We start from the raw sequence: 14373 nt of genomic DNA, 5'->3' as shown, positions 1-14373 counted from the left end.
TGCTTTCCGTCGCCACTAGATTAAACAGGGTGATGAAGAGTTACAGCATAAAACCTGTTTACTATGAGATCAAGACTGCACCTTTTACTGATAATTAGGAAATAGAATTTTTTGATGTTTCCATGGAAATGTGATTTTTCATGTGAATCTGCAGGTTGGATTGACACAGGTATTGTGGTAAATACGTGTTCCTCTTACCGTCACATGACTGGTGTTTCTTGGTGACGACATTGTGTTGCTGTGTGACGAGGCAGTTTAAGCTGTGATGGTTTTACCCCAGCATGCTGGTTCAACCAATCAGTGGTGGGAATGCTTCTTCTTTTATTAGCCATCATTTTAATGGCTCCAACTGCCCGTCGCCCATGTCGACTCCCATGTTTCTAGATTGCTCCACATGTTAGACATCAGATTGGGGGTAGTCTAGGTGTTGCGCTTGTGTCCCTCAAGACCCCCACAACAGGAAGTGTCACATCTGCAGTCAAGTATGATGAGCGCTGTTGCTGTTGGTTCCAGGCAGTGTTGGAGGGAGGTCTTTTCTTACTTCTTTGAATAAAGTCTCAGAGTTTCTTCGCCTGACATCTACCAAGTAAACAACTGACTTCAGGAGGAGCGAAAAAGTCCTTCCAACTTTCCAGGAGGACACATCTCACCTACTGCACCGTCAGAAACGACTGGGAGAAGAGACAGTGACTGAAGTGAAGAAGATGCATATACAGAACTGTATATCAGTAACAGTGACAGCATTAGAATTGAAATATTGCCATTAACAGCATTTATAATAATTCTCCTCGTGTTTCTTCTCATTGTATGTCCAACCAGCTGAGATGAGGCTGGTGCACACCATCAGTTCTGTGTGGACCCGTGGGTGTGATCCAGGGGCTCTGCCTTGTGTTTGTGTCTGGGTCACAGCTTACGTGTAACAACAATGACGAATTCAAGAGTATTCCAGCAACTATTCATGCTCTCCTGCCACGTCACAGGGCACTAAACTCTCCAGATGTCCTATTTAGCACCCGTTTTTATGCTGCTCGTATTTTTGGGCTTGGAGTGGTTGACAGAGTGCAGATTAAATGGTCATTATGTCTGAATGAAGTGCTCCTCAGATTATCCAGTAGTGTTTTAGACCCCTTCTCCCCCAAAATTGGCATCTGAAGTGGATTTTATTTCAATTTCTCACTCATGTTCCACTACTTCTGTCAATATGTGCCGACAGTGTTTGAGACCATGGAGCCTTTGGGGACAGGTTGTCCTGAACTGTGCTCAGTTATTCCCATTTTCACATTCATGCCATTTCACTTGTCACTATAACAACAAGGTTTTTTTCCTCCCCTTCAAGTGGGGGTATTTTTAACAGCTAGAGACTCTTTTGCCTTCAACCACTCTTATATGACACGACACACAAATGTTCTATTCAAACGTAACCCGCCTTGAGCAGCTGCTGTCAGATTCTCAGAGAGTCAGAGGCATATTCATGGTCCGTTGTAAAAGTTTTCCTCGGGTACCTGTGCTGTCGCTGGCGGCTCAGATGCTGTGAGGAATATGAGAGGCAGTCATGCTGTTTGTCCTGGAATCACAGGGAAACGAAGCAGTCTGGTGTTTCTCATTCAGCATCAGATGCACAGGTCCTAAACACGACTACAGAGACTGCCCACCGCCGAGCGGATTAAGGAGTGAGGAGACAACAGGATGTCAACCGAGGTTTGGTTTAAATATATGAGTTCCTGACATCAATAAGGTGCAAACTGCTTGAAGAAGTTCTTCTGAAAGTTCAGCCAATAAGACTATCCTGAATCTGAGCCCACGGTGTCCTTCGTTCATTACTCGTACTGTTCATGTCTAAATGTGAGTTGAGGTATCAGTGGTTTGCATCAGCTGGACATGTCTGGTCTTTATTTTTAAATCTCATTTACTACTGTTATACACAACTTGTACTTCTACATCATAGTCAAGTCGTCCTACTTCATCATCGTTTCAGTCTCAGCAGCGTCATCAGACACCACCACCACCACCAGGGCAAACAGTCTGACCACAGTCTGTTAGAAGTGTGAGCAAAAAAAGACTTTTTGCGGACAGAATTATCGTATCATTATCTTTATTTCATCCATTTCCTCGTATGATTGAACTCTATGTCTGCAGAGGTCTTACCAGGCTGTTGGTTTGAAACAGAATGAAAAAATTGTATTGATTTAAGGAACTTTCATACCAATTTTAATACTCTTGGAATGAAAAGTCGGTATAGTAATGTGTTCTGGGCCACATTTTTCTGAGGTCTTGAACAAATTGCCACTAGATGTACAACAACCACAATAGAACAGAGTTGATTGTGTTTGGTTTATTTATTTTTTTACTGTATTTAACAGCTCGGCTACAAGCGGTCGTTTACAGAGCTGACATCTCATAGATACATACGCATGTATGTATCTATGAGACACTTTAGATTTCTATTGTTCTGAGGTATGATGATAGATGTTTGATAAGGAATTCCTTATAACTATGTTGGTAGAGCTTCATTTTCCTCCTTTTAGGGTGAATTAGTGATGTTGTCTGTGGTCTTCCCCTGCTTGCAGAGTTCTTGACACCTTCGGTGGGCTTTCTGCATTAAAATGGTTTTGTCCTCTCTTTGTTTAAAACTTTGTGGTGGAACTATTTCAGTTAGCTTCCATTCCATATAGTTATGTCCCCAAACTTCTAGTGACTCCTAAATTTGATTCTTTAGGTTTTGGATTGGTGATTTCTTAGTTTCCCAACAGCAACTCCTGTCGTCCAGTTTTCTTTCTGGGCTAAGGTAAACATAATGGTTTGAGACAGGATTTATAATTAGAAAAGAGGATTCAGTCATTCAGTGTGTGTGTTTTTTCTGTCAGATATCATCACACTACCTCTCATTTCCTAACCTGGTGTGGATTATAACCATTTCTATTATCGTATAGCTGAATACCTTGATGGAATAACTGAATCCAAACGAATATGTGATGCTTTTGAAGTGGTCTCATTTGTTCCTCAAAAAGCTCGGAGCCTGGCATAGTTTTTCATTCTAACTTAATTGAAATCACTATTTGCACTGCGCACTAGCGTACCCTCTCTCACACACTGCTCTCTTCCATCCCTCTATCTGTCTTATCAACCTTCTTCTTTTTGGGCTGCTGTTCCTGCTTGACATCCTGGTAAGCAATTTCCTCTGCCTCCATTTTTTAGACCATAATTTTGATTGATAATTATCGTTGGGGACATAATTCTGTTGAGCCACTCAGCAGAGTGAACGACTAGTAGAATAAAATAGAATGGCGTGTTGTTGGGCGCATTCGTGCGTAGCCACAACAAATGAATGGATAAATCTCCCGGAGCTGCACTCGGCACCGCCGATGCAAACAGACCAGCAGCCGGTGCAGCAGGGACACCACAAACTCCATGACTTCTTTTGTCTCCCTGCAATCTAACAACAAAGAACTTGTGATTCATCCTCTGTCGTCTGTTTCCTGCGTTTGTTTTTAGAAAACCTTTTAAAACTAACATTAAGGCAATATCATACGGATTTCCCCCTGAAGTTGGGGATAATAGTGCTGCTGGTCATGGCTGTGATTCTCTGTCAGGAGTGTCACCATATTAAAGTGTTTAATACTCCATCCTTTGAGTCAGGCAGAGGGAAAAATGACAAACCAAAACTTTGTCATGGAGATCCGGCATCAGTGATGAGAGTAGATGAGAGAAGTTTAGTCATGACCTCGGAGTCTTTCCACAAACAGCAGTCGGTAGCTGCTCTGGAGGGTTTGTTCTTTCCTCAACTGTTTTGTTTTTTAAGAAAATGTGGATTTTAACATATTTGTAATCATTACAAAAGATCTTTTTTAAGCTAATTGTTCATTTGCATCAGTACAGTCTTAGTAGATTGTGCATCCTGTCATGCTTGTGCACTTGGTACGATAACACAACTACTGTTTGCTGTTTAACATATTTGGATTGTTTCAACGGATCAGTAAGGGTAACTTTAGTTTTGATTGTTAGTCAGGTTTATCCAGTTAGACTTCGTAGCATTGATGCTATCAGATGATTGGGGCAGTAGCCCAGCAGAGTGAGGTTAGCATGCGGCGCACCTTGGCTGAATGATAGCAGGAACTCTGACACGGGAGGAGAGCTGTGATCACTTGTGCAGCATGGCTCCGTCACACTTGACAGAATGTTTATTTGTCCTGTTTCAGGATCGTGAAGGGTGGCCTCGGCTTTCACTGGGGGTCGGTGGACGATGGGACAGTTTTTAGAGCCGGCTATGCAGAGTGGAGGAATTCACTTACCTGTTGGAAAATATCACATGTTTAAGAAATGAACTGTTTCAACCACATCGTCACCAGCAGGTGAACATTTTGAAATGGATTTTGCCCTCAGTTAAAGTTCCAACTGATCACAAGCTCATCATTTCCAGGGAAGTTTTTCAGATATTATGGTGGATGTCATCAGTCAAGGTTCCAGGAGATACTCAATTACTTTAATAAAACACAAGTTAACATGTGTGTTCTATTAAGGCAATTACACAATGCTTGTTTGAGGTAGTTATGTATGTAATTATCACTTATCACTATCAAATGTGTGTCATCTACAAAGGTGATATTCTGGTCTACATATCAAACTGATGGTAAAAAGATGTCTTGTTCTTGATAAGAACAAGAGATTATTGAGGTAAAGGTAATGAATTCTTCAGGGACGTACTTAAGCATGAAAATGTGATGTGTTCACGTAGTAATCTTGGGTTTATGAACTCATTTGTCTTCTCAACACATTTATTAACCCTGTGATAACAGCTGGAGGTCCTCATTAACAATCTGAGTGGAGGAGTAGTTCACCGTGTTCACCTTACGTGCAAATGGATGTGCACCACTACAAAGTCATTTCCACACGTAACACGAGGCGGTGAGAACTTTGTGTTCTGACTGTTTCTAAGGGGAACTAACAGTCCACTATCCTGTTAGTCACCGGCTGCGTTCCAACTGTTTAGCAGAACCTTCATGTTAAATCTGTCAAATGCTGACCTGGAAACAATGAAACATGAATGCATCCAGTTGGTGTCATCGTCTGTTCTGTCTGACCCACAGCTTTGCACTGGTCAGTACACACATCCCAACATAAAGCAATTACCAACGGTGAATAATTAGAGCCCTCAGGCCGATCCACTGCGGATCAGTCACATGGAGTTCCTCTAGTCCTGCACACAGGGATCTGACAGGACAGGAGAACCAGCTACTGTACAGACAGATGCCCTGAGGAGAGAGACTAGAGTAGAACTTTAGTGATTGAAGGGAGGCTGATCTGCAACCTGAGATGTTCAGGTGTGTTTTGGGTGTGAAAGGAATCAAGCTAATCAACACATCATCTCCCACCCCCTTTGAGAGCCAGCTGCCCCCCACCTGCTGCCTCGCTGTTCACTTCGTAATGTGGTCATTGGACATCCTGTCCCAGGAACAACAGCTCCATCACACATTAGCAAACGGACATAATTACTGATCATAATCTCAACGTGGGCCCTGCTCATCAAAACAGGTGCCTGATGGGAACTGGCGGCCACGTTTATGATGTCATTCCTCATCCAATTTGTTTTCCCTTTGAAAAGGTCAAGAACGTTTCCTGACCTTCTTAGAGGCTTTGCTTTCAAGACATATTCTAAATTGGCGAGGGTACAGCATCGTCACTGGATCACGTTCAGGATGTAACGCTGAGCAGGTCCTGACGTGGGAATACCTTTTGATTGCAGGACATTCGTTTGATGTGGTGATGAGTTGGAGCTGTCATCGTTTCAGAGGTCAATGATGAAGGGATGGTCATGTGATCATGTGATCATGTGATGTTTACCGTGTGTGTTTCAGGTGCTGGGCGGTGCTGGAAATCGTCCCCCAGACGCCGCTGTCAGAGAGGAGGGTGGCGGCAGAGATGACCCCCCAGACGGACTCCAGCCAGCCGTCCGTCCCCCCTCCTCTCTATTCCAACGTCTCACTAGAGGAGTAAGTTTGGACCAAAAATCTGACTACTGTAGACTAAATGATGGTTAGATTCTATACAGAAGTATATCAGTACTGACAATGGAACAAGGGCGGCGCGGTGTTCCAATCCCGCTCTGTGTGGAGTTTGCATGTTCTCCCCGTGTCTGGGGGGGTTCTCTCCGGGTTCTCCAGCTTCCTTCCACCTCCAGAAACATGCGCTTCAGGTTAATGGGCCGGTCTCACGTTGTCAGTAGGTATGAGTGTGTGTGTGTGTGCGGTGCATTGGCTTTGGTCACAGAGTGTAGCCTGCGTCACGCCCACTGAGATAGCTGCCAGTAACCCGTAACCCACAACAGTAGAAGTAGAGGGTACTGAAGATCAGTGTTTGTATGTATACAATGGAACACGAAGGCGGGGGCAGGAAATCTGTGGAAAGGTAAACGTGGGGAAAATAGACCACCTGAATATAAGACGCACCAACTGAATTTAGGAACAAAGAGACATTTTGTACATGTTCAAGCCATGTCTATAAGCTACAGGTGTTGTAACATTAAATGTTACACAGAAAGATTTTAATTTTTTTTAATTACCTCTTTTTTCTGAACCGTACCTGTAACACGTGAGTGAAACTACGCTGCCGTTTCTGTCTGACCATCGATTCGTTGATGCCAGGCTGACCTACAGCAGCTGTTTCCTTAATGAGGCTTTCTTCATCATAAGGGGGGAGCAGGATAGGGGGTGTGCATCGTCCTCTGTCTATTATCTCATCCACCTGTCTGTCTCACTCTTGCACTTCCTGCTAGAGCGCCCCCTGGAGGCCGTTAGTCCGTAACAATCTGTAGATGACCAAAATCATTATTTAAGCTGCAGGGTCCAAAGCGTGTGAAAAAAGTAGCGTCTTATAGTCCAGTTTAGGGTCCAGAGTTCAGGCTTGATGCCCAGGAAGGAGAACATGTGTGGACAGGACATCTGACTACATCTAACTACATCTAACTACATCTAACTACACCTAACTACATCTGACTACATCTAACTACATCTGACTACATCTAACTACATCTAACTACACCTAACTACATCTGACTACATCTAACTACATCTGACTACATCTAACTACATCTGACTACATCTAACTACACCTAACTACATCTAACTACACCTAACTACATCTAACTACACCTAACTACACCTAACTACACCTAACTACACCTAACTACATCTGACTACATCTAACTACATCTGACTACATCTAACTACACCTAACTACATCTAACTACACCTAACTACATCTAACTACACCTAACTACTTCTAACTACATCTAACTACATCTAACTACACCTAACTACACCTAACTACACATAACTACATCTAACTACACATAACTACATCTAACTACATCTAACTACACCTAACTACTTCTAACTACATCTAACTACACCTAACTACATCTAACTACACCTAACTACATCTAACTACATCTAACTACACATAACTACATCTAACTACACATAACTACATCTAACTACATCTAACTACACCTAACTACTTCTAACTACATCTAACTACACCTAACTACATCTAACTACACCTAACTACATCTAACTACATCTAACTACACCTAACTACATCTAACTACACCTAACTACACCTAACTACATCTAACTACACCTAACTACATCTAACTACACCTAACTACATCTAACTACACCTAACTACACCTAACTACACCTAACTACATCTAACTCCACATAACTACATCTAACTACACATAACTACATCTAACTACACCTAACTACACCTAACTACACCTAACTACATCTAACTACACATAACTACACCTAACTACACCTCACTACATCTAACTACATCTAACTACATCTAACTACACATAACTACATCTAACTACACCTAACTACACCTAACTACATCTAACTACACATAACTACACCTAACTACACCTCACTACATCTAACTACATCTAACTACATCTAACTACACATAACTACACCTAACTACACCTCACTACATCTAACTACACCTAACTACACCTAACTACATCTAACTACATCTAACTACACATAACTACACCTAACTTACAAAGTAAAAATAAAAAAACACAAAGCCATGACAATGGCAGCATGTCCCTCCTCTAGATTATATATGTGATGAAGAGAGTGTCACTCCTATCTATTTAACCTGAGATAAACATGACAAACTGTCTGTCCTTGTTGAAACAAACACAGGATAATGAAGGGATTCTAATGTTCAGTTAGACCAGTGTGAGCAGACATTGACATGAATGTGAGCGTGGGTCCAGAGAACACTTTGTTCCAGATAAATAACTGCATGGTTTCTGTCCTTGTGTGCTGAAGTCAGTTTGAATTACAATTTTACCTACTTAAATGAATACCACCATATTTTTTGATTGAAGGCCAGGATTTTACTGTAAATGCCTCAGTGCAGTTATTTAGTGCAGCTGCTCAAAGGTCTGTTCTATTACCCGATCAAATGAATCAAAATAAAGCAGTAAATGCTCCAGAGGTCATTCTGTGCTGGATGAGAACGAGCCCTTACATGATCTCGGCAACGAGCCAGCCCTTGATATTCTGTTGTGCTGTAAAGCTTTTCCTCGGTAGAAAGTCTGGAGGACGTTCTTGAGGCCGTTAGCCTCTACTGATTATCAGAGGATGAATTTGAAGCTCCATCCAAACTAGAAGTATGCTGGATTATGATTGCTGTTGACATGCTCTTCTTGGCCTTTTCAAGAAGCAACTGACCGTCAGTCGGGGAGAACATACAGACATGACTCCAACCTGGAACCGTCTCATTGTGAGGCAACAGCGCCTCCAATAATATAATATACCGGACATGTAATTGATATTCAGTGGTACCTCTACTGACGAAACGCCTCAACAGGAAAATATTGCCTCTAGTTACGAAAGAAAGTTCGACTTACTAAAGGTAAAAATACAGTATGGGCTGATACTCGCAGCTGGGATTATATCTCAACACTGGCCTGGGAACGCCTTGGGACCCCCCAGTCAGAGCTGGTGGATGTGGGGGGAAAGGGAAGTTTGGGGCTCCCTGTTGAAGCTGCTGCCCCCGCGACCCGACTACGGATAAGCGGTGGAAGATGGATGGATGGATATATATCCATCTATCTATCTATCTATCTATCTATCTATCTATCTATCTATCTATCTATCTATCTATCTATCTATCCATCCATCCATCCATCCATCCATCCATCCATCCATCCATCCATCCATCCATCCATCCATCCATCCATCCATCCATCCATCCATCCATCCATCCATCTATCTAAGATAAAGGACTGTCATTTTTATTCTTTATTCTTTGTTTTTTACATTATACACAACTCTCACTTATTGTGTAATAATCTAATCGTAACATGCGTTTGTTAGATGTTTTGATGCATTTTTATGCTTTATAAAACATTTATGTCTGAATTTTGGGGGGTTGGAACAGATTAGGGCATTTGCATGGAAAACGCATCTCTACTTAATGAAATTTTCTACTTGCGTAATTTCTTACGGAACCAATTAATTTCATAAGTAGAGGTACCACTGTATTAGATGAGATGAGATAATGAGAAAATAAAGTGTGTGTACAGTCAGATAATGCTACATAGACATGTGACTATGTAGCATTATTCACACTGCAGTGCAGAGCCATAAGCAGCAACACTATTCAGACAGGAAGTTTCTGAAGTTGTTAAAGTTTCCAGCTAGTCTTCCTTTGTGTTTTTCAAACAGTAGTGAGCAATAAAAAAAGTAAGGTCATTGAATGTCAGGTTGAACTGGCTCATGTTCAGGGATCCAGGGGCCCCTCCACCCTTCAGGAAACGTCAGAGCCCGAAAAGAATCCAGGGTGCTCATTTAGGAAAAAGTAGATGTTTAATTGTAAAGGTTTTTAATTTTTAATTTCAATTCAGAATTGTACCTTAACCAGGATATGTGTCCAAGATAAGTGGGTGTATTAATACACACATGGGCGATGGTCTTGACTATGTGAGTGTTTTCTGTTATCCTTAAAAATAGGAAGAAAAAAAGATCTTGAATCGAGGTCACCTGAGTTTGCTGTGGAGTTAAAGAGTGTTGTGATGGATCTGGACCAGTAATGAATGGTGTTTGTTCAGGATGTGAATAATGCCTCACGCTGGCTCCAATCCTCACAGAGAGCAGGTCAGGGGGGCTTCTAGAGGTAAAAACCAGATGATAGTATCTGATGACTTCAGCTGGGTCCTGAGTTAACCTGGAGACACAGACACAACGTCTGAGCGCCCCAACATCGCATCAGAGCGCCGGCTCTGAGTTAGCTTCCTGTCCACACGCGTGAAGCGTGTGCTGCATGTCGACACCCAGAGGTGACAGCGATCATACGTCCAAAGAGAGCAGCGTGAATGTGCTGAATATGTAATTATTTCAAAGCGTGTTTGAATTGTAATTGCTTCCTGTCTCAAACCTCTGGTTTCCATTAAACCTTCTTCATTCCAGTGATTTGCAGAACAACCGTTTTTCACTGATTGCTTGGCGTGCGTTTTTATTTCTGTTATCCCCCCCCCCCCACTGATCGCTGCTCATTGTTCATCTATTTAAGAACCAGAGCTGCTGCGTCCCACATGGCGACGGCTACGGCCTCGGCGACGGGTTCGCTTCCCTCCACGTGTAGCACGGCTTCGACTTCCACAGAACCACAGTGCCCCCTGGTGGGCGGGTGTGATGGGTTCGTCATAGGGCTGATGGATATGAAGTGATCCAACAGTGAGGGAAATAATGTGAGGTTTTTGGTGCACTCAAAGTGAAGTGTCGTGTGTTCTGTTACTGGGAGGACTGGGATGTTTGCATTCTTTTGTGTTTTCCTGGTGGTGCACCTCACATAGAGGTGATGATGGAGAAGTTCTCCCACTGGGACACACAGTAGTCCAGAGGTCCAGAGTCTAGGACATGAGTGTGATCACGTGTGTGTGTGTGTGTGTGTATATACACAACGCTGTATCACGGACACCTCTGTTCACAAACATTAGTGTCAGTGTGGAAGGTATGTGTAAATTAATAATGTTAAAATTAAAAATATGTATATAAGTTTGAGATTGGTGCACTTTAGTAATCGAAAGTAATCCTAGTAATTCATACCAAACAGAGTGTAAACTACTTGAAAGGATCAACGGGGACATGCCTTTAAAACGTGTTAGTATAAATAAAATCTCATACGTCTGTTGGGACTGAATGGACAGCTTGAAACAACAATGTGAGACAATGACTGTTAATGTTTATCATATTTATTGTATTGTATGAATAGGCTGAAAACATGTTGTAATGACAGGTGTTTGTTGGTTCTGGGGACGGGAACTGCACAAACCAGACGGCCTCTACCCATCAGCCTTTTTGACGGATGTTGTTGATGTTGCAATTGAGATGAAAGTGGAGAGGACTGTTGTCTTACCATGTCCGAAAAATAAATAAATAGATATAAATTAATTAATAAATACATACATATACAGTATACATCAATCAATCAAGTTTTATTTATACAGAGCTTAATCATGGCAACAGAAATTTCAAAGCGCTTTAACAGACAGAAAAACCCAACTGAACCCTCCAGAGCATAAGCGACAGTGGCGGGGGAAAACTCCCTCGATGAGGAAGAAACTCCGGGCAGGACCCAGACTGTTTTGGGTGACCATCCGCCTTGACTGGTTCGGTGGAAAATAAATCAAAGGAAGAGAAGGACAGGGAAAGAGAAAGAGAGAGAGAGAGAGTGACAGATAGGCCAGATAGAGTCAGTGTCAATGTGGTTATAGTTATGTTTCCCACTGCTAGAGTCAAGGCACAATTACAGCTGTGTGGAAGACTGTATGGCAGCACGGAGGAAGAAAGGAAGCAGGACCCCAGCCGATGGATAGATGAGGGGTGGTGCTGGTGGGTTTGGGGGAGAAGGTCCACAGCGGATGGGCGGATGAGGGGTGGAACAGTAAGATGACACCAAGGAAGAGAGGCAGCAGGACCCCAGTCGATGGTTAGGTGGGGGGTGATACTGGTGGATGGGAGGTGTAGGTCCACAGCAGATGGTCCACAGCGGATGGGTGGATGAGGGGTGGATCAGTATGGTGGCGCGGAGGAAAAAGGAAGCCAGACCCCAGCTGATAATTAGATTAGGGGTGGTACTGGTGGGATGGGAAGAGCAGGTCCATAGCAGATGGGTGGATGAGGGGTGAACCTGAGAAAAACCTGTGAGAACATAGAACACAGAGACTCCAGGGAAGAAGTTTAGTTAGTAAAGGTGTGATTGGAGACTTGGAGAGTGAGGTCAGAGAGGAGGAGGAGTAACAGAGATGGTTGGAGAGAAGGGGGAGGAGAGAGGAACTCAGTGAGTCTGGATGTTGAGTCTCCAGCAGTGTAGGTCTATATGAATATAAACGTAGTAACCTGAGTCCATTAATTGTAAAATTTATGAAAAAGAAAAGTTTTAAGTCTAGTCTTAAATAGTGAGAGGGTGTCTGCCCCCCGAACTGAGGGAGGGAGGTGGTTCCACAATGGAGGGGCTTGATAGCTAAAGGCTCTAGCCCCGTCCACCAGTAGGCCAGTATGTTGAGAGCGTAATGCTCTAGATGGATTATAAGGAACTAAAAGTTCCTTCAGATAGGTCGGTGCCACCAAGGGCTTTGGAAGTGAGGAGGAGTATTTTAAAATCTATCCTAGCTTTCACAGGAAGTCAGTGCAGAGAAGCAACACAGGAGAAATATGGTCTCTGGTCCTGGTCCTGGTCAGAACCTGGTCTCTGTTACTGGTCCTGGTCAGAACCTGGTCTCTGGTACTGGTCCTGGTCAGAACCTGGTCTCTGGTACGGGTCCTGGTCAGAACCTGGTCTCTGTTACTGGTCCTGGTCAGAACACGGGCGGCAGCATTCTGAATTAATTGAAGAGTCTTCAGCAACTTTTTGGGGCAGCCTGAAAAAAGTGCGTTACAGTAATCTGGTCTGGAAGTGATGAAAGCGTGGATTAATTTCTCTGCATCACTCCGTTTTAAAATATGCCTGATTTTAACAACGTTTGAGATGGAAAAAGGCCATTCTAGAAACCTGCTTAATGTGTGTGTTAAACCAGAGATCCTGATCAAAGATGACACCAAGGTTCCTCGCAGTGGTTTTGGCCTCAGAAGGTGGAGATATACTGTGTGTGTATGTATATATATATATATATATATATATATATATATATATATATATATATATATATATATATATATACGTACATATATACATGAATAAAATGTAAAATTAACAATCGGCACAAAGCATGTCGTGACAAACACTTTGAAATTATCCCAAAAGTGAGGAAAAAACAGATGCTTTGTTCTCTTATTCTCAAAAACATACTAAGTAGCAAAATCAGGAAATATAGAGCAATACATACTGGCAGTTTGTGACATAGGCGGTGCAAACCTTTAAAAGGGAGACGGTGGCCAGAGAAAATGAATGGATGCAGGATTAGTTAGTTATTACAGCCTGAAGCCAGGAGGTGAAGTTTTCAGCCGCTTCCGTTTGTGAGATGTTGAGTTTGGTGCCAAAGCTGTGGATCTGCCTGGAGCCGCCGCTCCCACCCTGAATGTCTTGAGACAAGACCTCCATATTTCTGCTCTCCAGACCTGTAGTTTATGGAAGACAGGAAAAAACTTGGCCTGAGCAGCGCGTCCGTGTTTCTCCTCTCGGCACACACATTTGTCCTTTCTGGCTTTTTCTTTACTACAAAAAAACTTCTGACCTGATGTCTTTGAATCTTTGTTGTTGGTTGTTGCTCGGGTCATGCACCCTAAGATTAACCCCAACCCTAACCCTGGCAGGAGGATGTGTCGACTGAGGCTTTCTAGTTTTGAATGTATTCAATGCATGGCAGCATTTTCTGTAAAATGTCTCAAAAGATGTTATTTTACTATTAAAACTCTCATCTGAAATTAGTTAAGAGAGAGCAAGGCTGGGGCAGGTCCAAAGAAAGCAATAATTTAATATTTTGCACACAGACACACACACACACACACACACACACACACACACAAAGGGGAAATTAGCCATATTTTAATGTTGAGATTCAAATCGAGATGAGTTTTTCATTTGTTTCTTTTCATAAGTTTTAAAACAAACAATTTCAAGTGTTAATATGAACGTCATTAATTTGAGGTAAGCCAATGAAAGACTGTGTCAGCTGGTTTCTCAGACGCCCGTCTGGGGGCGTCCAGAGCCGTTCCTCTCTTCCCTTATCTGGGAGCAGTTCAGAGACAAACACGTCTGTCTTCTGTCCTGGAAAAAAAAATGCAAACACATTCATCAGAGATTGAATTAAGTAGATGTAATGACTGCTGCTGACGGCACATCGCCCTTCTAGCACCA

General features: G+C 42.6%; 1 protein-coding gene across 7 annotated transcripts in view; it reads left to right on the top strand.

Moving 5' to 3' along the window:
* Positions 1-14373, top strand: part of si:ch211-51h4.2 (uncharacterized) — a 115482-nt gene that overhangs the window by 64693 nt on the left and 36416 nt on the right. For all 7 annotated transcript variants that reach the window (XR_011036699.1, XM_068318830.1, XM_068318831.1 and 4 more), the window contains one exon: positions 5853-5987. Coding sequence is in view for 6 of the 7 variants with exons in the window: in XM_068318830.1 (XP_068174931.1) it covers positions 5853-5987 (135 nt within the window). In the remaining variant the exon portion in view is untranslated. The remainder of the gene's footprint in view (positions 1-5852; positions 5988-14373) is intronic.

The sequence above is a fragment of the Antennarius striatus genome, chromosome 7 (genome assembly GCF_040054535.1).
Source record: "Antennarius striatus isolate MH-2024 chromosome 7, ASM4005453v1, whole genome shotgun sequence".
NCBI classification, from domain to species: domain Eukaryota; kingdom Metazoa; phylum Chordata; class Actinopteri; order Lophiiformes; family Antennariidae; genus Antennarius; species Antennarius striatus.
This window is presented reverse-complemented; position numbering and strand designations above follow the sequence as displayed.